At 40.4% G+C, this 26,999-nt stretch overlaps 1 protein-coding gene across 1 annotated transcript in view; it reads right to left on the reverse strand.

The window, feature by feature from the left end:
* Nucleotides 1–26,999, reverse strand: part of ryr3 (ryanodine receptor 3) — a gene marked incomplete at its 5' end in the record, with an annotated part of 114,051 nt that overhangs the window by 25,699 nt on the left and 61,353 nt on the right. The window contains 32 exons of the mRNA XM_080490899.1: nucleotides 5–99; nucleotides 573–771; nucleotides 1,154–1,272; nucleotides 1,364–1,494; nucleotides 2,040–2,121; nucleotides 2,594–2,832; nucleotides 2,967–3,027; nucleotides 3,118–3,167; nucleotides 3,315–3,436; nucleotides 3,547–3,614; nucleotides 3,707–3,822; nucleotides 4,008–4,131; nucleotides 4,214–4,289; nucleotides 4,358–4,420; nucleotides 4,935–5,078; nucleotides 5,786–5,875; nucleotides 6,071–6,149; nucleotides 6,286–6,449; nucleotides 7,891–8,031; nucleotides 8,286–8,376; nucleotides 9,485–9,705; nucleotides 10,532–10,701; nucleotides 11,346–11,466; nucleotides 12,243–12,345; nucleotides 13,348–13,531; nucleotides 14,412–14,547; nucleotides 15,377–15,480; nucleotides 16,702–16,831; nucleotides 19,216–19,330; nucleotides 19,468–19,741; nucleotides 23,955–24,086; nucleotides 24,266–24,368. Coding sequence (XP_080347025.1) covers nucleotides 5–99; nucleotides 573–771; nucleotides 1,154–1,272; nucleotides 1,364–1,494; nucleotides 2,040–2,121; nucleotides 2,594–2,832; nucleotides 2,967–3,027; nucleotides 3,118–3,167; nucleotides 3,315–3,436; nucleotides 3,547–3,614; nucleotides 3,707–3,822; nucleotides 4,008–4,131; nucleotides 4,214–4,289; nucleotides 4,358–4,420; nucleotides 4,935–5,078; nucleotides 5,786–5,875; nucleotides 6,071–6,149; nucleotides 6,286–6,449; nucleotides 7,891–8,031; nucleotides 8,286–8,376; nucleotides 9,485–9,705; nucleotides 10,532–10,701; nucleotides 11,346–11,466; nucleotides 12,243–12,345; nucleotides 13,348–13,531; nucleotides 14,412–14,547; nucleotides 15,377–15,480; nucleotides 16,702–16,831; nucleotides 19,216–19,330; nucleotides 19,468–19,741; nucleotides 23,955–24,086; nucleotides 24,266–24,368 — 4,047 coding nt within the window. The remainder of the gene's footprint in view (nucleotides 1–4; nucleotides 100–572; nucleotides 772–1,153; nucleotides 1,273–1,363; nucleotides 1,495–2,039; nucleotides 2,122–2,593; nucleotides 2,833–2,966; nucleotides 3,028–3,117; nucleotides 3,168–3,314; nucleotides 3,437–3,546; nucleotides 3,615–3,706; nucleotides 3,823–4,007; nucleotides 4,132–4,213; nucleotides 4,290–4,357; nucleotides 4,421–4,934; nucleotides 5,079–5,785; nucleotides 5,876–6,070; nucleotides 6,150–6,285; nucleotides 6,450–7,890; nucleotides 8,032–8,285; nucleotides 8,377–9,484; nucleotides 9,706–10,531; nucleotides 10,702–11,345; nucleotides 11,467–12,242; nucleotides 12,346–13,347; nucleotides 13,532–14,411; nucleotides 14,548–15,376; nucleotides 15,481–16,701; nucleotides 16,832–19,215; nucleotides 19,331–19,467; nucleotides 19,742–23,954; nucleotides 24,087–24,265; nucleotides 24,369–26,999) is intronic.

A 26,999-nucleotide genomic window follows, 5' to 3' on the forward strand; every position in this document is an offset into this window, starting at 1 on the left:
CCACCTTCACTGTCTTCTTCTTTAGTTTGTCCAGAGTGGGAAGGAAGTGGGTCCTCAGCAGATCTGCTCCGGCTTTACAGATGATTGGCTGAGAGTAGACTGGAGAAGGAGGCATGGATATTTCTATTCAGTGTCTCTGGAGGCGGCCGTCTCTGGTGCAAACTGATAAAGTATTCACAGAATCTAGCAATTTTAAATAAACTTTTGAAATAAGAGTTGTGTGTTTTCTTAATTTCTTTCCCTCCAACAAACTCAACTATATTACTATCCCGAAAGAAACTGATTTGCAGTAAAAGGAAAACATTGATTCCAATTATCAGTGAGTCAGAAGAGCAGATTTGAACGGACGCTTCTGAAGGCTGAGAAAATGCCTCGGGCCATTTCCATGAAACAGCGAACAGACTCCGATCAATATGCTTTGTGAGTGTGTATCATTATGCTGGTGGGCTTAGCCTCTATTGATGAAAGGGTTAAGTGAAATAGTTTAATCTGTGTTTGTGAATAAAAAGTGATAACCTTTGAGAACCCTGTTTTCCTCAGCGCAAGGACGAGCTGATGCAGCTGGATCTTACCTGCAATTCTCTTCATCCACGGGGCGTCGTCGATGCCCAGGTTGTTGTTGAGGATCTTGAGGATGTTTCCCAGGATGATGCTGAGGTGTTCAGAGGTCACCATGGTGCAGCACTCGGCCTCTGGCGGCGAGTTCTCTGGACCCTTTTCCCACCAGTAGGACAGATAGTTGCACAGCATCGGAAGGATCACCTCGATGACCTGCACAAGACAGACTGAGGATTAAACACCTGAATATGAAGGCACAGGGGAGAGAAAGCATTACGGTACATATGAATTGTGCAAAAACATTAGGATGATATTGTTACTTCATTATAACTGGACTTATTTTGATTTTATGGCTACTGAAATTTTCAAAAAATGTACAATGAGTTCAGCTTCCAGCATGAAGTCCATTGATTTATAGAACCGACTAACTATATTAATACAATAATTCAAGAAATCCTTCAGCAATGGCCTCGATACATCTTTACAGATTTCTGACTATATTATAAATTCAATAGACTGAATTATTAGCCTCAATAATGGGAACTAACAACCCAGCTGTTTGTCAACGTATAAATGTCATAATAAAAGCACAGACCTGCGGCATGTCGCTGTAGCGAGCGCCAGACTCCGAGACGTCGTTGACGTCTTTGAGCAGTCGGTCGAGACGAGGCATTTCCGGACACATCTCCTCCACGGTGTCGGGCATGCTCAAGACTGGAAGGGAGAAACGTCAGTCGCTGTGAGTGACTGTCTCAAACTGGAGAGGATGTAGAACATGGTAAGGTGAAGGAGGATGAACGCTCACTGGCTCGTTCTCTGGGAGTCTTGGTGTTGAAGACTGACAGTGGATTGTGGGCGTTTAGGTGAGGCTCGAGGAACGCCACTGGCACGGCTCCCACAAGCGTTGACAAGCTCTCCCCAAATGCTGGCAGATGCCTGTTTACGACATGTAAATTGTTAGATTATCCAGTGAGGAAAAAAAAATAAAAAATACCCATAAAGCACAGCACTTCCTGGAAAAAGGTCTTTATTTTTGGGTGCTTGCAAACTTTTATTTTTTCGGGTTAGTGTGAGGACACACTGTCTTTTTGCACAGCGCTGCAAGATGACACTAAGATAAATGAGGCCTCTGAGCAAGGTAAAGTTGTAGTCACCCTTGTTGCACTAATTACTTTACAGAACGAGTCAGCTGAAGGTGAGCAACACTTTCTGACAATGTTAAAATCCTCGATTTTTGTGAAAACCACTGTTTATTTAAGGTACAATTTCATTTTCTTAAAAAAAATAAAAAATAAAAAATCCATCACATTCAAATCATTGCAAAGCTTCTTTTACCAGAGTGCCAGCGAAAATGAATAATTCCGAAAAGTCCTGATTCTATAAAAAAGTTCAACCTTATCAAAATCGACTGTGACAAGTGCAAAGGAATGAACTGCTGCTGTTTCACACCCCTTCTCCAAGAAAAAAAGCTGGCCTCATACCTCTCCACAAAGACGTTCTTTCCTGTTCCCAGAGAGTAGAAACACGTCAGGATTCGGTAGCAGGAGAGCTGCACGTCATCCACTGACAGGGATTTTCAAATAACATCGTCAATGCTACACAGACAAATGTAGGAATGTACATGAAACAGAAGTAAGCATCAAAATGTAATCGTTAATTATCGGGGGAAAATCTGTGATATTTACTACATGTGTACTGTTTAAATGTAGGAACTGAATAAATATTTAAGATGTAAATAGAAAATCCATGTAAAAGATGTGCAATGGGTCAATGAAACATACCATACACCTTTATTTTATGGATTTAATGTTTAGAACATAATGCAGATGCATTATTTGTAAATAGAAGTAATTAATTTCAAATTCAACTAGAAAACTAAAATATGTATACAATCGTACGGCTACTCAGGTAATATCTTGTGATTTTGATCTTTTTTCTATGTCATTATATAAATCTTTTTTTGCAGACACAGGTCCATATAAAACAAAGGAAAGGAAACCAACTGGAGAGAGTGTCGGGTTTGAAACACACTTACACAGCAGGTCGACTCCGAAATCCAGCGCTTTGATGTGTTCGAAAAGCGCAGTGAGGATCGGAAGCAGAGCCACGGTCACATAGTTGATGCTCTGACTGACACTCTTCATCTGAGCCCGCGACTGGAGGAACTTCCCCAGCTTTAACATCTCCAGCAGCTTCTCCAGGTCCTCCGCTGCGTTCTCGAAGAAAGTCCTGAACCCGGCCTTCACCAGCTCTGAGCCGGACTTCATCACTGTTCTGGGGGAAAAGTAGGAAATCAAAAGGCTAGAATGCAGAAAACGGACTAGCTATATGATTTATGGACACTTTGGAAGTCAAATTTGTCCATTAAATAAACATTTGTACAAAACACAAACAACATGTGTATTTACCTGGTGTCCAGTGAGTGAGTGAGGATGTCCAAACAGCTGACCATCATCGCTGAATCACTTCCTGTGACAAGACACATTGACTGTAATCATGGAAAAGGATTTGAAGCAAAGAGAAACACAGGCATGAGAACAGAGGCATAGATTCTCTTACCAAAGAGAGAAATCCTGTGTCTGACAAGAGCTGCCAGTTTACAGAACAGGCTGAAAAAAGAACGTCAGTGAAGGGGAAGCCAAGCAGAAGGAAATAAGAAAAGTTTTGCTCGAAAATATGCTCGGGCAGTTTTAAGTGAGGGAGCGAGATATAAAGTAAAGAAACTGCAAAGACTACGTGTTGCCTTCGCACAATACCTGGTGACCATCTCCTTCTCTTTGCTGGAGGCACAACCGGAGCTGCTCAGGTTTTTGCTGGGCGTGGACAAGAAGTAGAGACAGTGGTTCTTAAAAGTCTGATCAGTCAGAGGGAGCAGCACCTGGAGAGGAGGAAGTAATAAAATAAATAAATAAAATAAAATAAAATAAAAAACCCCGGTTTGAAATAAAACACTATGTGAATGATGGGATTTGGGAAAACGTCCTCCACCTTAGCAAAGAACTTGATCTCCTGGTCGTGCGGTGATTTGTCCGTCTTGCCGCTGGTGGCCATCGCCTCTGCAAAAAGAAAAGAAATGATCAGCACAATTGAAAACCGGCTTACTAAGGGACGCTCCAGCGTTCATGCTCATAAGGGGCGAGACACTCACCAAGATGAGCGATGAACTCCTGGGCGGAGTCGACATACTTCAGCAGCCGCTTGAGGAACTTGAATGAAAAGCGCTTCTCCATGGAAGACGAGTCCTGCTCCAAGTCCTTCAGACCTCTGTGGGACAGAAAGATCCACAGCCTTAACAGACAGACAGTATTCCTTCAGATTTGAACCAAGAAGGGAGTTTTATTTGAAAGTTAAAAAAAACTTATTTTGAAGTAAAGAATCATTTTTAAACCACTTTTGACTTAAAAGGAGAAAGAAAAAGAAAAAGAAGCAGTGAGTGAGAGGAGGCTGACCTTGTAATGGCATAGCCGCTAATCTGCAGGAATTTGAAGAGCTCCTGGGCTTTCTCTCGGTCTCTGTACTTCTCTTTAGCAGTCAAGGTGTCATAGGGAACCAGCAGCGGGTGGGTCCCTCCTCCTGTCCGGTTCAGTGAAATCAAGTCACGTTCGTTCTTAACCAAACCCAGAGTTTTCAAACTGCGTATTTTCATGCCGCACACCTTTACTCGCAAGTTCGCTTTTCTTTTTCTTGGCCCAGATGTTATGGTAGTTTTCTGCAACCACTTCCACCATGCCCTGCAGAAAGGTTGCATTGTGTCGGGTCACTTTCATCTAATTTGTTTAAAGGTGAAATTAAAACTTACCTGCAACTCTCTTGACAAAGTGACATTGTGCAGGTCCATGGGAACAGGACTGAATCCATTAGCCTGCAGAGTCAGGAAGAGAGCGTGCAAACACAAAAAATGTATACGATTCATGTTAATGTTAATCGTTGTAAGCGACACCTCAAGATGGATGACGTTGGATGGAGAGAGCACATTTGCCTTTCATTTCATTGTGAGTGAAAACTGTCGGTCTTCTTAGTAGGTCAAGGTGAAATTAAGCTCCTCCTTAGGTCAAACTGCAGGAGAAAACACTGCACTCTTTATGACTATCGAAAGACATTAAAGTGAGATTATTACTTATGTAAGTCATCGGCTTTGTCAGTGTGTGTGATTCTTGCATGACATGAAGGTCGTCCGCCCATTTCCTTTTATTTAAACGGTACCATCCAATATTAATTATCTTTTGAGTGTGAGTCATGACACTAAAGACTGACAAGTTCACAAAGCTCATGTGGTAAATTAGAATCACTTGGAGGAGGTTCAGAGACAACCATGACTGGTAATGGTGTGAAATATCGTCGCAATACGGGAATCGTAATGTACATAGAGAGGTCACCTGAGACTCGGAGATCTTTCGCTGCTTTTCACTCTCTCGTTGTTGAAACAGGGCTTCTCCCTCTTTGGTCCTCTCAATGTTCCAGCCCATTGCCAACATGCTCTTCAATGACTCTTTCACTGGCCAGCGGTAGGTTTCTCTCTCCTGAAGATTGACAAGCAAACAAGTTAGGTTTACCCCACAAACTATTTGCACCGGCTGGGTTATTGTACAAGTTGTCTCTGTAGTTTTAGTAATGGTTTCATTATTATAAGTAAACATTGAAACTAGTCAAATTCCTACTACCTATATGCCGCCACTTGTGATGTGATGTTATGTTTAGATTTTTGGAATTTGTCTATCAAATGTTTGCATGTATTGTTGATTCACCTTTACCACAACCTACAATATGATAATGGTCAATAGTGTAACAAGATATTTGATCCATTATCGCAATAACATTTTCTCAATGTAATGTAATCATTGATAAATAGGGCTGCATTTCTTAGGAATAACACCTTTGTGTTGCAGGTTTTGTGCAGTTTGCTCATGTAAAATGGGCACAGTGGGCGGGATAGTCATCATATTTATTCATGGAGGATACACACGCTCTCAATCATAGTTGTAAACATTTGTTTACAGTTATATTATTGGTAAGTATCTTACTGATTGTCCCTTTGCACAAACAAATACACCAGTAACTGGTAGTAATTGTCACACTGATGTGAAAATGAGGAACTTTTGGATTTCAAAAAATGTCTGAATAAAAAAAAAACAATCTGTTTTGAACAAAAACATTCATCTACCTGCAACAATATTAAAGCATCAATTTGTGCACAGCCCCATCGGGCAGCAGCCCGCTGGGCCTTTACCTTCTCACTGAGAGCTTTGTATGGCTTCAGTAACGAATGGCTTTTGGTTTGCTCATCCACGCTGTCCCCATATTTCCAGCCCGCCGACATCTGCAACAACAGTTTCACAGATAATATAGTGCATTGCATTATATTGCACCAGAAAATACCAACTACAAATACACACTATAATTGAAGTCAGCCTTTCTTTGCATTTTTGTGCTGACCAGGCTGTGTGCCTACATAAATGAAAAAATAAAAAAACCTGTCATAACTAAAATGTCAGGCTGTAGCTGGGGGACTGACCTTCTCCGAGGACCACTTGTCATGGGAATGCTCTGCATATTTGTTGGCAATGTACTCAAGTTTTTCAGGAAGAGAGATACTAGAAAGTAGAAATCATGTTGAAATGTTCAGAAATCTATTTGACTTGCATATTGAGACGGTAAAAACAAGCATTTATTGAAAAGTAAACACCAGCGTCACATCAATTCTATACGGTTTTCCAACAGAGCACCTACTTGGCAGTGTTGATAGGTCGGGGGTCAAAGTTCCCCTGTGCATCCACCGACGCCTGTTTCTCCGGAGTCGCCCCTAAACTGGCATCCACAAAGTCGGGGGGCAGCGCTCCAGCGATGGCGCACAGGCATGATTTTGCTATTTTGAAAAGCTCAGCGTCGTACTTCTACAACAAAGAAACGGCACAGACGAGGTTACAAACTGGTTGTCGAACCACTTTTAAAGCGATGTCTTCTTCGACTTAAGAGACAGCAAAGCAGTGAAACGATCAAAAAAGGACTGAACATGAAGGAGAGGAGTCCAGGGAAAGGCTGCAGCGAGTAACGGCCTGTCGCACACTGATAAATGATTCATCTGTTTGGGCTTTGCTTCAGCTGCACGGCTCACATTCACGCCGCCGAGCTTCCACTTCGCTGCCTCTGTCCAACAGGAACGTTTCTCTCAGGAGAGCCACACCAGTGTGGAGAACTCCAGACTCTCACAAAACAAAACAAAAACCAAATCAGCAGCATACATCAAAAGGTTTTATCAGAGCAAATATCTGGAGGCTATTAAAGCTTGGTGTCAAACAAAGAGAGACATTAGGGAAATGTCCTTCTGAAAAGAAAAAAAGTGAGTGACGTTACATCATTGGCAGACTGGAAAATACCTAGAAGGTAATCATATCTAATATAGTATTAGTTTCAACACACCTTTGTATTAAAAGATACACTGTAGATTAATACTGAGACGTCACATCATGAACGAACACACATAGAATTATTATTATTATTAGGTTCTTCTATTTTATTCTATATATAAAGTAGACACTTTTTTACTTTGATGACAGCTTTGCACAGATTCTTGGTCAGTTTCATGAAATAGTCACCTGAATGGTTATTAATGAACAGGTGTGATAAAAAGTTAAAACGTGGATTTCTTCTTCAGACCATCAGTTGTAATGTGTAGAGGCGGGCTTTCACGATTACTTTTAGTCTGGCGTTAACCACTTAACTAAGAAGAAAAGTAATTTTATCTTTATTTTTTCTAACATGAAGCTCAGATGAAATGAAAAATGTCAAAAACTGTGTAACATCTTCTCAAGTGTATTAGATTTTAATTTCACACAAATGTAGGGAGTCAAACTTCCTATCATTGGTAACAGCTATAGAGCTACAAATACAAGGTCCTGATGAGTGCTAGTTAACTGTCAAACCGGTAAGGTTTGGTTCTGCGCGATGGTATTTATCATTTTATCATTTGACTTCATCCTTCATCACATTAAATTATATGCATGTGTTTTATTTGAGAAAATATCGGTCTCATTCCATTTTCATCATGACTTCTTCTCTCAAAATATACACAGACGGTATGCTATTAAACCCATCTCTTATCTGCTTTTTTAAGCAATCACTCAGCCTTGACCTATATATTAGCGATTACTTAAGTTAGTAGTTCCCAAACTTTGTTTTCCAGACCCCCCCCCCTTTAAGAAATCCTCAGGGCCCCACACCTATACATACACGTGCTACTTTTTACTTCTTACCCTCGTCCTCACTTTGGGAACCACTATCTTAAGTTATCAGTAACTTTTAGTTACACTGTTGTAGCTTTGATTCCTGTTTTACCTTCTGAGAAAGCGAGTCAAAGATTCCCCAGAAGAGTTTCTTGGTGAGAAGGAGCTCCTCCTCGGAGGCGATCCCAAAGCTGCCCATTCCCGACGGCAGACAGTAGTACTTCCAGTTCTGCTCGTAGTGGTTGATGAGCAGCTGCAGATGACAGAAAAAGGATTCACGAGACATTGTCTTCCTGTAGTGATAAACTGAAAAATTTCTATGAAATCAAAGTTGTACTGTCGCTCCACTGCAGAGAGAGTGGTTGTAATACATCACGGTGACGTTTTGAAGCAGATCTTAAAATGGTTTAAAGGGTGATGGAACAAGGCCGACTGTGGTAATGATCCCATAAACCTTTTAACTAACAAATGTTATGTATTATAGGAGGGAATGGTGGCATGACTCACCTGGAGAGGTATTTTGCAGTATTCAGTGAGCATGGGAACATCGAACACCAGTCTTCTGAGCAGTTGCTGCATCATAGAGGGACGCAGGTGCCTGTCAGATAATTAGATTTTCTTCCATCAGAAAAAATTGAAAACAGCAAAAGTACATTTAAGCGAACAATATAATTAAATCAAAGTTCTCACATAAAAAAAAAAAGGGATATGCAAGATTTGACATTGAGAGGAAAGTTTTCATGATGTGACTTTGATTATTTGACCATTCAGGATCAGTCAGTATCGAACTTTATTAAAGAGAGCAACAACGGGTTAAAATAGCAAATTATGACGATACTATTTGTACTGAAAAATACCACCGCTGATCTCACCAATGTCACTTCTGGTTACACAAGGGTGAAGATGATTTTGCAGATTAGGTTCCAAAAAGGTATAATTATCATAAGCTGTCATGTTTTCTCTTTAAATGCAAATGAAAGACAAAAACATGGTTGGTTTGTTTGAATCATAAGATTTATGAGACTGGTGACTTTGTGTATTTACAAATCAAATTTGAAATAAATACATGGTGCAATATGGAAAAGCTTCATATACATGATGGGATCGTGCAGGTTATAGGAGTGTACTATTGAATCCAGAATAAGACCGTCCATTTTGTCAATACCTTTATATATTTTACAGTGCTGCACAAAAGTTTTAGGCCGCGTGTGTTGGTAGATGGCTGCTGGAACACTTTAAAATCGAATTTGTTAAGAGTTCATCACTTAATGCAAATTGGAACGTGAATTAGCAGGAGAGGCATAATTAGAGCAGAGCAGCTCTTCTGAGCACACTGTTTCTGAAGGAACTTGAAGGGAGATTGTTTTAAATTATGTTAGAGAACTAAGATGGAGTTGAGATCCTTCAGCCTCTTTATGTAAACCCTCACAGACTTTATTATGTGGAGACCAGAGCTCTGTGGAGGCCATAACATGCAGGCAGCAGCCATTGTTCTTGAGATAAACACCGGCTGTATGTTAATTTGTTTTTCTTGACTGCAGAAAAGTTTTCAAGCCATTTTCAGGCGCAGAACATAACTTCATGCATCACTCAGGCGCACATATTGGCTGTTTACCACGTGCAGGATTAAAATAAAGCAGTTCACAGCAGGACTACTTGAAAACCACCGACTCAGCTTCACTCAGCCGAGGTAGAGCAGGACGTACTTGCAGATCGCCAGCAGACACTCCTCGATGGCGTCTCTTTGAGCTTTGGTGAGCGAGCGGCCCTTGGACAGGCGGTAGATGGTCTGCAGCGTGGAGTCCACCAGCTGTGCGTAGTGCTCGGTGTTGGCGAAGAGAGCGGCGCAGCGGGTCAGCAGAGGCAGCAGCGCCGAGCCAATGTAGCGGTTCATGGCCAGCGCCGTCTCCGTGGTGCTCAGCACTTCCTGTGAGACGGAGGAAAAGGACACGGCTGATGAAAGGTGCAGGACGGTGCTCACACGGGAGTCTAAACACAAAGCTTCATATACTGCCGGCTTCTCCGCAGTGACTGTGTGAAAGAAGGAAAGTTGAAAAGCCGAACTTCTTCTGGGAGATTTTAACAGACTTGCTTTGAGATGATGTCATCCATTTATTTTATCTTATTGTAATTTATCATTCTCACCATTTTACTGAATTACATTTTCCTTTAGTAATCACAGTCATCATCTAATTTCTTTAATATTAATACTATGATGAGCTCTTTTTCTATTTTCTAAATGTTCTTTAATTTCTTTCCCTTCATCATTGTATTTCACTTATGTATGATTTCTAAAGACAGTTTCACTACTTTGTATTTGTGTCTGTATTCATTTTGATTTGGTCTTTCAAGGTATCCTATTGTCTTTTTTGCTTGTGTACAGCACTTTGGCTCCCTCTGCTTGTTTTAAAGTGCTTTTTAATGAAGATGGATTGGATAATATTATTATTATTATTATCACTGGTTACTCTTTTCACAGGATGAAAACAGTTTGTGAGGACGAGTAGATGTCTGACGTGTCTAATCTAATGACTCAAGTAATAAAATGTTTTGTAGAACAATATAAAACAAGGATCTACCATCCGTTTGTTCAGCTCACTATAAACTTGACATACCTGTGTGTACCAACATAATAAAACAAAAGACGAATTAAAAGCGACTCGATATTTTAGAGAATTACAGTTTTAGACCAAACCTTTTGGTAAATACTGAGCGACAGAATGGGAGTGTGGTAAAAGAGCTTCGGGACTCACCGTGTCCAGAGACGCTGAGGCTCGGAGGTCAGGCAGGAAGCCGACCTCCAACATCTGGAGCAGGAAACTCTGGTCCTCTATGCCATAAACCCTATCCAGGAAGAGCACCATGGGAGCCTTGTGGTCCGGACAGAAGCAGGCGGACATGTCGGGCTCCGTCACTGTCCCGTCTGCAGGGCAAACACATGTAAAGATCAGAGATGAAGGTTAGGTATATGGATATGAAAGATAATAAATTTATCATTTTGTTCTAGAAAAATGAAGGACACATTTTTATTGTCAATCACAAACTGGAGCTGTATTAAAACACGTGGATGAGATTTTCCTCCACGGCAGAGAGACGAAGTGTGAGCAGCGAGCAGATCTACTCTGGGATGATGCTTCATGCAGCCGCTCACAGTGATTTACCGCCACAGGCTGAGCAGAGATGATTGCCACTGTGCAGGGATGTGAAATTATTATTCTTGATCTGTCGGAGTAACGTACACACTTTACCTGAAAATCCTCTTTTCATTCTTTGTTCCCAGCAGTAAATGCAGGCTGATGGGTCAGCACGGAGCAGCCAAGGCTGATATTTCATATACTGCATCTTGTGTTTGAATCTACAGTAGAACTTTCGCAGTTTTTTGTTGGTTTTTTTTCAGACGCCTGTGCTGCTTCAGCTTAAAAATCGAAAGCAGACTCTATTCTTCTTTCATTTTTGGCTACATTCACGAGTGTCTGCTCCCTTTATGTTAATCTGATATTTGTGGCGTTCCACTTGCTTCTTGCCGTGTTTAATCCGGAAACAACTAATGAACAAAGTTCGGCCTACCTTTATTAACAACCGGCATTTTGAGGGGGATGCTGATGACGCCCACCAGGTCTGTGGTGGGAACCAAAGAGCGCAGGATGGCTCTGATGCGCAGCGCCTCGCCTTTACCTGCATTGATCAGCTGCAACGGAAAGCCAAGAAAAAACATGCAGGAGAAAGTTCACATGCGAGGTAAAATAGGACAAATTTAAGATAAATAGGACAGAGGATACACATGGAAGAGAAGAAGAATGTTCTGAGTAACAACCAATAACCTAATATTGTGAACCATTTTAAATGAAATTAAGTAAATAATGTAATAATTTGCCAATTGTGTAAAGTGCTATTTGAGTCATTTTGCCATTCATCTAAGAAGTTATTACATTACGGAGTAGAATTGAGGAAAAAAGTAGATGGCAAGTCATCACACTGATTCATTCAACACTCTCTCTCTCTATCCTGGCTGTAAAATAGTATTTCATTACATTATTGGAAAGTTTTATCAGCTTTAATACATTTAAAATGGCCAAAATTATTACAGTATTGACAGTTATTACGTAATTGACCATTATTACATGTTCATATGAACCTCTAAAAGTATTTAAATAACTGAATGCTAAGATCATATAATTAATGTAAAAAATAAAAACCTAAATAATATGACTCAAGCACAAAATTTTAAAATGAAAAATGAAAAGCTGAGGAAATATAGAAAGAAAATAATAATAGTGAGTGTGAGTGTGTGCATGCATTTACATTAGTGTGTGTTTAAGAAACAATTAAATATATGGTGCCTGCTGAATTTGATCAATATTTAAGAGAAAATACTCGAGTAAAATGAAGCTGTTATGAATTTCAGAGTCAACGTCAATATCCAGATGTTCATGTTTGATCTCAGGTTGATGTTTGGAGCCTCACATGCATCTCAGGAGCACAGCGTCCCAGCAGGTCGATAAGGGCCGAGTAGAAGGACATGATGGCGTTGCCCATATGAATAACTTCCCCTTCTTCCTCGCCCGACCTGAAACACACAAATGCTACCCTGTAGTTACGACAAACAATCGCCTCGAACGCACCAAACCTTCCAGGAGGGAGGAGATTGAATTCTGCAGTTTGAGAGCGAGATGGGAAGCAGATGTGAGCATTTATAACAGTGTTTTGGCACAGAGCATGAACTCCTTACAGGCCAGACGACATTATACATATTGATCCTGACCTGCTTCCCAATTCTTCTCTTCACTTCAGGCAATAATACTGTCCAGCACTGAAATGCAGCCAGTGGGTTACAGCCTTTGCATACTGATGTGGGCAGACGGAGAGAAACGGGCTCGACGATCTGACACAAAGCGTTTGACTAAACCTCGAACTCGACATACGCATGATGTCCATGTGTTGCGGTAAAGTTTTAAATATTCATTTATCTAGAATTGCATTAGAACTCAACAATGTACCTTTATTATGTCCGTTCAAATTTTCCAGATGAAGCATTTTTGTGAATGCAATGACAAGATAAATCAATCAATCAATCAATAAGCCCAACAAAGTCCTCTGCTTTTAATCTTAAAACGTATCGTAAATCTTAACTAACTGATTTAGTAGTAGACATGTGGCGCGGAGGCTAAATGTAAGTAAATGCAGTCTATGTTGATCTTCCACTAATGACAGGAAACCTTTTAGTTCAATCAGTTAATGAAACTCCACAGTCTAACAGAGCAATAACTTCTCTCGCTTCTCATTCTGCACAATAAAGTAAACTCTAAATCTCCTTCCAGTAATGTGAGTGAACTATATATCAAATTATACCGAGACGTCTCAATTAAAGAGTGGAACATGCTGGTTTAGCAAAGCTCAGAGATCTAATTAAATGTAACAATTCACACAAAGACACATAATGGCTGGCTTAATCACTGCTGACTGCTTTCAATCATCCCAGGGAGGTTTTAATATCTGCTGGTGATTAAACGTCTGATCCAGAAGTGTTTCCAGGATATAATTATGTCGGCAGCCATTGTGGGTTTTTTACCCAGTAGTCAGTCCTTCGGGGGTCTTCGGTAAGTCAAGGGCAGGATCCTCCGAGATCTTGATGGCTTCTTTCATATCAGCCAGCAGACCCTGACCACCCTCCCCCCTCAGGGCGGGGCCAAAGCACTCGGGACGTCTGATCAGCAGCTTCACCACCACGTTGGCGTTTTCCTCCACGCTCTCACCTGGTGCACAAACGCAGCAGAGCACAGCGTTGGATCAAACGTTCTCACACATTCGAGGAGCGTCTAGGTTACTCCCAAAAGGAAACTTCGGACTCAGCATAGTGCCGAACTACAGTCACCGTATTACTGAAGAACTATTACTTCTTTTTTTTTAATAATCAGGGAAAAGCTGACTAACATTCCCACTTGGGAAGCTTTTTTTTTTTTGTCTTGTCGACTCAGCAGCTTCCCCGGGCACACTGCCCTGACAAATATTCTGTTTCTGGAAATCTTTTTCTTTTTTTTCCCCCCAATCCTCCAGTAATACCAAAATCACTCATAAAATCCCTTAATGCATATCTGCACACTACATACATTTAAACGTATTATATATCCCATTTTATACATTATGACCATACTGAGCTGTACTACGGAGTGATCAGAAGATACAAAGTGAGAAAAAGACCAGTTCAACTGGTCCCTGAAAGAAATGGACTATCAATTCAAGAAGACCTGAAAATACAATATACTGACATATGAATAAATACAGTAGATATATAGCTGGATGATATATTGACACTTGAAGGAACTGATTAATGAACATATTTGTTATAAGAACTGGCATTTGTATACGACTATGTTTCTGTATGGAACAAAACAACACAAGAGATTGTTGGATATGTAATTTCCCAGAATGTCAATTCATGACACCTGTTTGCAGAATCCCCTCACAACACCTTCAACAAAACAAGAAGAAGTTAGACCTAACAGCTTTCTCTCTTCAATTGTCACCTGATCTCGCCCAGCATCAGCACGAGTCCGATCAGGCGCGTGCTTTTTGGAAGCTGCTCCTTTTAGAAGTTGCGTGTACAGTGTGAGCTCAGCCGGAGGAGAAACGTACCGTTACAGAAGACGGCAAACCTCAGGAAGGACAGGTAGCGCTCCCCCTCGATGGGGTTCCAGCCCAGGTCTGGGTAACCTTTGGCGACCAGGATGGCGCAGCTCTGAAGACCGCAGCCTGCCAGATACGTCACCACCTGCACACACAAGCAATCCGGTTTCCCTGGTGGGCGCTATAATAGCTCGCTCTGTCTTTTTGCCTCTCGCTGTCAGCAGCAGTGACAACTTGAAAGCAGCTGCTGAGTTTGCTCGCTCGACTGTCACAAAAGTCGTTTTTCTTTTTTCACTCTTATAGATAAAACTTGGGTGGTATGTTTCTATTTCTGTTTCAATCAGACTTACTCCCACTGTAAGTCAGTTGTGATGTTTTTCCAAGACATAGCATTTTATTTGTGTTCTGCTACCAAAGCTTCAGCACAATCCCAAAATATAACTGTGCTACAAAACCTTTCATAAAGTAATAATGACTCTTGAAATGAGTAACATGTTACAATTGCTTAAGTTTACTTTACTTTCACTCTGACATGACAACAGTTGGAGGGTTACTCTCGATCTGTCCAGCTCACATTGTTTTCTTAACAGTTACTATTTTAGTATACTCCTGCTCACCTCATTGCTACTAAATTCACTCAGTTGTTTTGTGAACTGGAACACTTTTTGTTTAAAGATGTTTTGGTTGTCACTTGCATATATATACATAGCTATACAGTAACTGCAAATATCTCTAAGCATTTCTGTTTCTCATATTATGGAGTAATCACCTGTCAGCGTGTCCTCATGTAACTTTATTCAATTTAAATAGAATTAAATGTTTGACATTTTGAAGGTTTTTTTTCAATTGGAATAACTAATGGAGCATGATTATTAACCATGTTATCAGACATTTATTTAGAAATACATTAAGATTGTGGCTGCAATTGTTTTGGTTTTTGTTTTGAAGAGGAAATAGTAATACTAATTTCAAACCTTTTCCAGGTCAGGCTCCTCCAGGGCCAGAGCCAGGCCGTTGTTGTCCATCACTGAAGAAGCTGCGACGTCCAGCGGAGTGGAGCCTCGCATTGCTTCAGAGGCTAAACAGAAACGCAAACTCGACATCAAGTTCTGTAATAAACAACAGGGGGCAGTATATCTACTTATCACCTCTATCCTGTGATCCTGCATTTCAGCTTGTGCAGCTCAGAACCCTGAGGTACTTTAAAAAACCAGCCTGACTCAACCCTTTCAGTCTCTGGAACCATTACGTCGCTATCGACATTTTAAAGATTCCTTGAAGAAGAACATTAAACGTTTTTCCCGCAGGCATAGTAAAGCAGCATTTCTTTTTTAGAAAAGTACAAAACCACATCTGGCAAACAAACAAAAGGTTACTATAAGAAACCATTAAGATAAACAAAAACACATCATAAAAGTAAAACTCATCTTCGACTTGGCTGCAATAAACACGTGTTTATACTAATGTGCCATCTACAAGCAATTCATCAGAAATGGTGCCACAGGAAAATATGCAGTAGTAATCTGATGAAGCTGATTAAAAAACAAAAAACAAAAGGTAGATTCCCCACTGGGCGTCCTCGCTCAGAATAATTGTGCTCACTGTTGTCGAGCAGTTAGGATAAATCAATGTTGGAACTGTCGTTCAAGAGGACAAAGTCTTCATTTGGAGCCATTTGTACCCAAAGCAACAAAAGTCGCAAATCTCCTGATGCGTGTGATTTATAAATAAGCAAACGCGTCATGTTTGCACTCATCTGTTCTCTCGTGACCACGTGGAGCTCTCCTCTTTCACAGGCAGGTGTGTGAGTTTACACCAGCACACAGAGTCCAGTGACTCATCAGTCCTGCCCCGAGCGCCTAGATGACACCCCCCCCCTCTCCGTCCCACCATTTTGCTCACGACCATTCTTCTCACGCTATCAGTTGCCTCCTCCTCTGCCCCTTTCACTCTCAACTTGATATCTTGGCATTTTGAATTACAGCCTGTTACTGTTGCCATAATGTGGTTTGATGAGCCCGAATCCGCACTTTAATTGGCTTAAAATATCTTCGAGCAAGTGGCAATTATCTACTTTGTTAGACATTCAGTGTCATTTTTAGAGCAAAAAGGCATTGTGGAAGATGCTAGAAGGTGGCAAACACTACATCAATATGTGGCTGTCATGGTACCAGAGACCCTTTCTGTTCAACTACACTTTTTCTTAAAAGATTTTTCATTGTATTCTCGATCTGTCTCCATTCAACGGTGACAAACTAAAGAAGCTACGGGGTGACTAGACCATCGTTATTCAACTTACCCAAACCGACACTGCTGTTCTCCAGCAGGTAGCTCAGATGGTCAAACATGGCTTTCTGGTTCTGGCGACTGATGCGACAGAAGTAGCACAAGAAACGACAGCAGCTGGCCACCATCTTGGGGAAAGCAATCTCCTGTGGGGCGAGGAATAAAAATGCAATCATTGCATGTACATAAGCATTATTTTCTCCTGTTTCTCCTGAGAAAAATGAAATTAATATCCAACATTCGTCCACAGAGATTGTAATATAATTCAATATGTCTGAATGATGCAGAGTATTGTATGATTGGCTCACAAAAAAACTCTCACAAACTATCAAAGAGCAAATTGTGGAGTCGACAAACAAGAGTTCTTTCATTTTCACAAAACGTCAGAAAGAAAATCATTTCATCTCCCTCTCCTTTAGCCTTTAATGGTATTACATCTCTGACATCTTTTTTAAGTTCGAGTATGGGGCTGAGTCCAAGGTTCAGTCAGAGCATAATTCAGTGGAGTCATTTTCTCCACAATAGAAATGAAAGCCAAAAGCCAAAGAAATGATTGGACACCAGATGGAGTGAAATCCACACCTTACTTCCAGAAAAATATAATTAGGGTCAATGCATTCCACAGTCAATCACATTCATCAAGTTAATGTGACATCTTTTGAATTTTTAATCATGCAGAATGTTTCCAACTTCAAAGAAAACCATGGTTTTCAAAAGCCAATGTGGTTTTTTTGCAGCTTCTCCTTAGAAGTTTCGCGTGTTATAATATATGTGGCTATAGTATTCATGACTCACAATTATTATTTAATTAAAGTCTGAGTCTTAAACTTACTTTGTGATAACAAAACATCCTGACCATAGTTCCTAAATCAGCCCGTTTGATTGAGTGGTAAAATTCACAAGCTGCAAATCCCCGACCCAAATACATTTCGGTTTGACATATACAGCACCATGCTGCGACAAAGACAACACAGAGCTAATCAAAGAGTAAATAACATAAACCTAATACACATTTACAAGCTGTGGCAGTGCCTCTTTATATGGCCACAATAAGTGAAGGACAGATATCGGGTGGCAGCGAGCTGGCCTGGGATTCGTGTCCAAGACTGTGTGATCAGACCTCCAGAGTCAGTCATGAGGGCCTGAATGTCTCCCCGAGGTCCGACTGTCTGAGGTTCAATTCACACTTGGCACCGACAGCGGCATTAAATCACAACCATCTCTTCCAGCTTCTGTCAGCGCGACCCAAAAAGGGCAGGTGTGAGTGGCCTCTTCTCACCTCTCTCCAGACATCCTAGTTCACTCCACTGCCCTCTCTATTACCCCTGTGGGTTTTCTGGGTATTAGGTTGTTGCTCCTGGCTCACCCCAAACGCCCGAGGGTAGGATTTGTTTCCATGAGTGTAGCGTACTACGCTAAGTGCAGTAAAACTGTAGAAAAGTTCAACGTTTCCATAAAAATAACATTTTGTCAGTGATTAGATGAAACATTTCACGGTTTGACGGTGTAGTTGAAACGGTAGGTCATACCTGTGGTGTTAGAAATACAGTACTGGACAGTAACCTGTCGGTAGAACTCTGCTACGTCAATGACATGCAGGTATTTGATGCCGATGATAAAATTAGTAACACAGATTACTTTCTGTGAGCTCATTACTCATTAAGTTGTAAAGCTGCTGCCTCTCACTGGCTGGTCCGATTGTTATCTCAACAGTTTCTAGATTTCTAAACTCCTGTTCACTGGAACAAGGAAAGCCTCATTAATCCCAAACTAACTCAGTCGTTCAGTTAAGAAGCCAGTCTCTGGGTAACATCAGCATTAACGTGGATCCACAGTAGCTGTGATGCAATTCTGGCCTTAAATTTTTAAGTTTAATTTTTAATGCCCTGCCTGCCTCCGTCTGTTTGATTGTGACTTATCTCCGCTGGTGTGTTGCGACCTGTTCACTTCGTCATTAATTGATGACATTACTTCTTTGAGGAACTGCTAAAAGTCAAGATTATAGATAACTTCCTGTCCCCCCCAAAAATCTTGCTTCATGGTGACATTAATCAAACAATCTGTTTATTTGATGAACCGTGCAGCAATTTTCTCATAAGTGATGTAACTTCAGCTGAACTACTAATATAGTGTCAGCTCACAGTATAATAAAACAACTATCTACAATTATTTAATACATGTCTAATTTAGGCAAATAAGTTATACAGAATATTGTTTTTCTATGATCACTACTTCTTAGGTAACTGGGAAAGTAACCCCACTTCCTTTTTAGGAGGTAACATGAATGATATTTGTATAACTTCATGGCTCATTTGTATTCACAAATCACTGTGGCTGATGTGTCTCCAAACGTTACCAACCACTCAACATTTTCACCATGGTAAATTGCTGTAGTTTGGGGTATGATCTCATTTAAGTTGTTGACAGAGTTACCATTTATCCCCAAAATGAGATTTACAACCATTTTAAACTGTTTCCCACCCACATTCTGCTGGTTGGTGGTTGTTAATGTCACAAAACATTGTACCTGTGATTTGTCTCCTCCCAACACGTTGACCATCACCTCCATGACCGTTTCATGCATACCCAGCACTCTCATCAGGTTGGGATGCTGGTAGAAAACTTTATTGTTCATGATGTCCCTAGAAGTAGAAGAAACATGTTGTGAAGCCCAGAGGATAGCACATTTTAACATTTCGAAGGAGTACACTGCACCGTGATATCACTGCAGAATACGCTGCGAGCTGTGAACGGTCTTGAAAGGGAGACTTTTTCTTACCCAAGTCCATCAATCATGAGTTTCTCCTCCTCTTTGCCCATTCGCACTGACAGCAGAGACCTGATTTGACCCAGAGACACCAAGAGGTTAATAGCATCCAGCACGGATGCCGCACTGATGGTGTAGGATTTCTTCATGGCCCGGAGCAGCTCCCCGATGCCGTCGTACTGCCTCCTCAGCAGGCTGAACATCACTCTAACCAGCTCCGGGTCCTGGATGTGAGACTCCTGAGCCCAGCTGGTTATGGTTTGGGAGATCAGCTCCTTCAGGTTGGCTGGGAAAAGAGAGAATTCAATATCCACACAGTGAACAAAAGTGTGAAGAGGCAGCCAAGTGAATGCCACCCTGCTGCACTTCCAAGGGCTAATAGTGCTTCTATGGCTAAACGACACTGAACAATTTCTTCCTCTGTGATTGTTTCTGATGCAAAGCAGGAAGAGATCCTGCAAAATGTTGCAACACACAAAGTGGGGAATGTGCTGCTGTGCCGCCTATAAATACTCTATTGTGTATTAACTATTGTTTTAACACAGACCAGTCCAAATAAAATGGATCAATCATTTATGACTATTCATCCCATAAGAGTGAGAAGGAGCGTTGCAGTTGCCTCGTTTTGTATTTCCAGATTGTATTGGCTTTGTATGGAATTTGTCCACAGCAGATCACATTGTCTGCATATTTGATGTTGCACAAGTTTTACACAGGATGAACTCCACTACTGTAAGGCTATAATAAGTAAAAACCTTAACCCCCTTAAACCTCTTCTGGTCATCTTGTATCAGGAGGGATTCACAAATAGATAAATCGAGACTTCATTCAGCCCCGAGAAGGAATATTCAAGGTCTTCAGAAGCTCACAATACAATAATAATATTTATATTATTTGTATAATAATTCATATTAGATAAGTCATTTACATCATGAATGCAAACTGTTTTTGTTTTCCTAAGTTCAATGACTCGTGCCCGACTAGATGTGGGTATGGGAATGTTTATCATAGGACATATACATTAAGCTATTTAAAAAAATAAAGAAGAAATAATGGGAACTATTTTATTTGAATGTAGAATTTGACAGTGTGACAGGAAAACAAAAAACAAAGGGTCACAACTTTGGGGTTGGCAACACGTATCAGATAGGAATAAGTGTGAATAAAAAGCTCTTTTTTTTATATGTTTATAAATTAAATACTTTCACAGCGTCCTTGTGCAATGGAAAATATATAAAATTATGAATTTCATTGAGGGCAGCCTAGTGGTATAGTGGTTAAGAAATGGAGTCTGTGTGAAGCTTACATGTTCTCCATAAGTGAGAGTGTTTTGTTTTTTTTAATGCGTGGGATCTGTTTTTCTCAGTCCAAAAACATGCATTTGAAGTTCATTAGTGGCTCAAATATTTGACTACATGTGTGTCTCTCTGTGTTTGTCCTGTGATGGACTGATGACTTTGAAAGATGGATGAATTCCATTGATGGATGCTTGACTCTAAAATGTTAGAAATAGAAGATACTGAATATTTTAAGCCAATAAAATCATAATTACTGTCCTCAACCTTTTACTTTCCACTGTTAGCCGAGTTGTTAAAGGTTAGGCTTCAGCCGACTTGTGTCGTCCTTCAAACTTTTCACTCCACAGGGAGTCAAAACTTTGGAGGAAAAACTTTCAACGTGTTTCTGAGGACTGCAGAGAATGCATAAATCTATGGGCACTATTCCCCAGGTACCTAGAAAAAGTTTTTTTTCATTTAAAAAGAAGGACAGCATGAGCCTACCTCAAACATTAAATTCACATGCACAGGAGCACAACAAAACAAACAAGATAGATTTGCACGGACAGACCAATTAAACTGTAGCTGAGGAGCGGCGTGTTTGTTTTTAAAAGTCTGTTCTTCCAAACCACATCATAGGCTAGATATGTAATCTCGCTTTCCACTGGTTTTCACAAACAATATCACATAATCGCAATCCTGCCTTCTTACCATTGGTTCTTTATTTAATTTTGAACTTTTATTTGATCAGATTTTGTGAATCACTGGTAAAGTAGTCCTGTTTGGGGCACAGAAATCACACAGATCTCCAAGATGAATGATCCCTGGGGCCCTCTGTACTGATTGTTTTTGAGTTCTTCAACTCACCTGCTGGAAATAAGGAGCTTGCAAACGGAGTAAGGCAAATTCAAGAGGGGGCATATCAAAAACATGCAGAACAAGGACCTTTAAAGTTCAGGGTTTGACCCAACTGCCATTAATCCTCCGGTGATGGTCTTATGGTGTTTTCAAAGGTGAAGGAAACTAACCCAGGTCTTTTCATCGAGAGGCAAGAGAGCCATCAACATGCATCATTGCAGTGCTTTGTTTTGCTGCGTTTGTACATTTTATGCAACCTAGTGCTAATTTATAGGTTCCTTTAGGTTATTTTTGGTTTATTTAAATATATCAGTAAACACTTTGGGTGAAAAAGTGATCAAATTATTATTTTGTCAAGGCCCCACAGCCGTGTAAATATTTACAAGTAACAATGTAATAATGCATCACTATGAAGAAACTCGCTGTCCTGTAGTGATGGGTGTAAACGCTCCGCCTCAATGCTGCACTTCTCTAAATGATACCGTTGTTATTCTGAAGCCATCGCTGAACTTTGAGTGCTTAAGCCAAACAGATCAACATCTGTAGCAAACAAAGGGTCAGACTCCAGCAGAATCGTAATGAGCGGAGGAGAGTGAGGGAACCGGCTGCCCTGAAGGTGAAAGTCTCACAGATTCACATCTGCTCGGTATCATCTCAAAGTGTGGACTCACAAGGGAGGCATCTCATGTGAAAACAAACCCGTCTACAAACTAATCTGCACCCACGCACACCCCTTCGGCACAGGCATCATTTATTAAAACTTTTCTGCATTATGGCTGCTCGAACGTCGGTTCAGACTAAATACCAAGCTGCCTGTGTTACCCACACCATTACATATCAAAACTGAAGTTAAGAACTATCAAACACCTATGCTCAACTTTTGAATTTGTTGTGCACAACAGCATATTAAAAGCATCAACCTTATAATTCACAAGTAGATAAGATTCAACTTGCTTTAAATTGAGTAGAATTATTAGAACTGAGACAATGACTTTTATATATATATATATATATATAGTTTTGGGTTTTTTTCCAATTTTTTTTAATGTCATAAAATGTAGTTACAGCCATACAGTGCTGTGGTCCTGACCACTTGTGTTTCACAGTGAGAATATCTCCAGTTTTAGTCCAGTTCTGTGTGGATTATTCATGTTTTCCCTGAGCTTTCTCCATGTACTCTGGCTTCCTCTCGGGGCCAAAAACAAGTCCTTAAACAGGTCTCTAAATTCCGCATGGGCTTCAGTCTCTACGTTTTCCCTGTAATGGACTGGTGACCTGTCCTTGGTGTGTACACAGTCAACTGGGACAAGGTCCAGTGCCCTGCCATCATGAATTACATCCAGCAGTATATAAAATGGATGGATGGATAATAAGAGTAAGCAAAGATTGTATAGCGTTAACCATAATAGAATAAAAGAAGAGGGTCTCACTCCCTCTGCAGGTTATTCAGTCGGCATACTTAAATGGAAATATGATGTAGAAGAGGTAATGCCGGTCGATCACAATCGTCTTGAATAACATCATCTGTCCATTTATGAAACGTTTCAATAATGCAGGCTAGGTGTGGGAGGCTGGAGTGAGGCATTAAAATTAATAGCTTCCAGGCTTGCAGAGCCTATTAGTGTCGCTCTAACATTTGAAACCGGGCAAAAACAACATATTTGGAGAAGAAAATTCTAAAAAGTTAAATTAGACAGCACTTTAATATTTTATGTCCAACATACTGTGTGAGAACAGAGATTCCACCGGAACACACAGGCAAAGGTTTGTACTTTAATATTTCTCTCTTGTTTCTTGTTTGAACGTTTTTATTGTTTTTTGCTCACACATAATAATGGCCCTTTTACTTTTCTTCCACTTTTTCTTCTGATTACAATCATGCTCATTACTCTGCATAGCTCATCATTTAATGTCAAAATCATCTTTCAGCTGCTTCTTCCAACTTGATCTTGAGCCACATGTTGTGTTACACTGGATGCCCTTCCTGATGTAACCTTAAGTGACATTCGGGGGCTTAATAACAGCTGATGTTTGCACCCAGCTGGCATAATAATAATATAGCTTCTGTTTAAGTCATGCTACAGGCGTCACCCTCAAATCATTCAGAGATCAGAGAATTTAAACGTTATGTTATGTCGTACAGAAAACATTGTCAATGGTAATTTGGTATAAATGGTAAACGATCAAATAAAGCTTACCTGGCAAAATGTAATAGTTCATTCGTGTTTGCATCATATTATGTAATCTGTATTTGATTAACTTGCACATATTGTTATACTGCAGAGCTTCATTTCTAAAAAAAAACTAAATAAAAACACCAAAACACACTGTGTGCGAATTCCTTCTGCCGCGTTTGCTACTTACTCGGGGCAGCCTGCTCCATCTCTGCAGGCTCCTCCGTCTTCTGAGGCGGGCCCTTGATCTTGTAGACCAAAGCGAGAAGACGGCCTTTTATCGAGGTGTCCTGCTCCGGCTCGTCCTCCTCCACCGGTATTCCTAAAAGGTGAAATACATTTCTGTCAGATGATCAGAGAGCACTTCATATGTGCCGAGAGAGAGAATACACGTTAATCGTGACATAAATATCAAACTTAAATAGATTTCATATGAGAATTGTCATGTCATGTCATTTTCACGAACGATGCACAATTTGTAAGTCAGCAGTTGGACTCTACCACAGTGCAGTCGCAGTTCTTCATGGAAGGAGTTTAATTCGTCCTGGATGTCCTCGGGACAGGGACAGTCTTCTCCTGCACTGAAGTTCAACAGGATGTTGATCTGCAGATGCAAGTAAACAGAACGATAAGGTTCTACAAAGCAACGGAGGGAATTTAAAACTGAATTTTTTTTTTATGGAAAATTACAGATGAACAGAATGAAGCACAATTAACACAAGAGTCTGGATGAGTGACTTAAAAAAAAGAAAGCACAGCTGAGAAGACTGTGACCAACTCCATTCCTCATTTTTTTCAGGTACTTTTGCACAGAAAGAGCTCTAACAGGTTTTTCTCAACAACAGACAGAAATAGTTTGATAGATTTTATACCAACTTGAATCACAAGAGAAATGAAAAGACTTCATCACATGATGTAGTCCAGACATTAACATTTTATTTATTTATTTATTTTTTTAGGCTGTCCCTCACAAGCCAGCTTTAAAACACTGAACATAAACGAAAAGCTTCTTTAAGTTAACCGTGAGTTGTTTAAGTTATTCCAATGTCTATTTCTGTCACAGATTTTAATAATCCATGCGAGGAACACACAGGTCATCTTTGCTCACACTTTTCACCTGCTGCTCACTGCTATGGCTTATTTAGTGTGGCTGCAGGCAAGTGCACACATACAGTATCTGTAAGAATAACAAGGTCCACTTCATCTTCTTCAACTGTTTCAACCATTAGTGCTTTGCCATTTCGGCAATCTGGCTTTTTTTTCTTACCCACTATTTAAGATGCTGCTTTGTTGAGTTTAAGAACTCAATCTGGCACAATAGAAGATGAGCCGAAAACAACATGTACCTGTCAGTGAGACTGAAAGAACAATGGGTATCAGATGTGATCTGCTCATTATGTACAGCAATCTCAGTCTTTGATCCAGTCATTACACAAAGAGCTGAAAAACATTTCCTTTTATAACGGATCAATGATCAGAGCAATCAAAATCACAATGTCTCAGGGAAACAACTTCGGCTTTTGATTTTTCTGTAAAGAAATTGTGTGAGATGATGTTTTAATCGATTCAATCCTGACTTGGTTCTTTCATTGTCAAAATAACGGTTCCCAAAAACAAACTGAAAGCCGAGATCACCTGACAACGCATATCTATTAGGCCCAATCCTGAAATGCATGGTCATGTAATTTCCAGGTGATGACACATCACATCACTTTCCAAAGGGCCAAAGATGAGCAATAATCTTCAGCCGGTAAGAATAACAACCATTATACCTCATTTCAGTGTTTTTGCTACTGCAAAGCTGGAAGTACAGACGCTGACAACTAAACCAATAAAAAGATCAGAATTTGCCACAGCTGAGCATCTTTCCCCAAAGTGAACTTTACCGTCACTGACCTGACCTTTTCCTCAACAAATCTGATATGTCTCCAATGAAATGACTCCTGAAATGTGTCCAACATCTGCAGTTCGGCTCGAAAATAATGGGTGTGGTCAATGTGCACGAAAGGTGAGCTTGAACAGGAAGCAAGAAAATAAACCTGATGACTAAATTTAATGCCGTAGTGTGTTACATTACGGCATTAAAAGAAAAATGTGCGTTGACATGTTGTGTTGCCATGCAAGGTGCTTGTACACAATCAGGGACAAATTGTTTTTTTTTTTGTCTGCCCCGAAAATGGCTGGGGGGGTGGGATGTGGGACCAACCAACCAACATTCAGTTTGAAAGACGATCTGATGATGAAACACCAGCACCGTTTTCTTTAATGCAGCACTTTCCCACAGAGCACCTATTTTTTTGTTTTCACCCTTCACTTCAAAACTCCAAAACTTGAAAACTCAATTGGGTCGACCTGAAAGCAGCAGGTGGGGAAGAGCCCTAAGAATATCTTTCGGTTAATGACGGGCTTGGGGTCTTTTGTATATCGGGTTCTCTCTGTGTGCCTGTGTGGGTTTCCTCAGGGTACGTCAGGTTACTCCCACAGGCCAAAAATATGCATTTGGAGTAATTGACAAATCTAAAAAGCCCTTAGGTGTAAATGTGACAGTATATATATATATATATATATATATGTGTGTGTGTGTGTGTGTGTGTGTGTAACTCTCTGTCTTTACCATCTTTGAGTAGTCAGCTGGGATCAGCTCCGGCAAGTAAGTCGAATAAAGTTGTACAGAAGATGAATCAGCATGGTAGCTCACCCCACAATATTATTACTATATTAATGATAATCCATATTCAGGGGGACAAAGGTCTGGTATCTGCTCGACGAGAGTGACCATTGCACCAACGTCACCCCAGTTTGAAACCTGACCTCTGAAAAGTGAAAGAGGCCAATCACTTCAGCATATGCTGGTCAAGTCAGTCAAGTGGGAGGGATATTTTTGTCTAAAAGCTATAGATGGCATCCACCACTCTCTCTGCTGATTTGACTTAAATCTCTAAGCAGCACCTTCTGTAAGCCCTGCACCTCTGCTCTGTTCTGTTTCCGTACTGTAATATTCTATTATGGTTGTTTTTTTTAACAACATCTGCTTATTTGAAAAAAAACGAAAGAAAAAAAATACATTGCTGCTTCGTCTCACAATGAATCCTGAGCTGTAAACGCACTTGAACGTTAAAGGCAGACTGTAACACGAGCTCTGGGACTAATAACAATTTTCTACTCCGAAATGCCAGACGTTTAGCTCTCGCTGTTCAGCCAACTCACTCCAAGTTCAATTTAGCTGCACATATGG

This window comes from Lipophrys pholis, assembly GCF_963383615.2.
Source record: "Lipophrys pholis genome assembly, chromosome: 21".
Classification (NCBI taxonomy): domain Eukaryota; kingdom Metazoa; phylum Chordata; class Actinopteri; order Blenniiformes; family Blenniidae; genus Lipophrys; species Lipophrys pholis.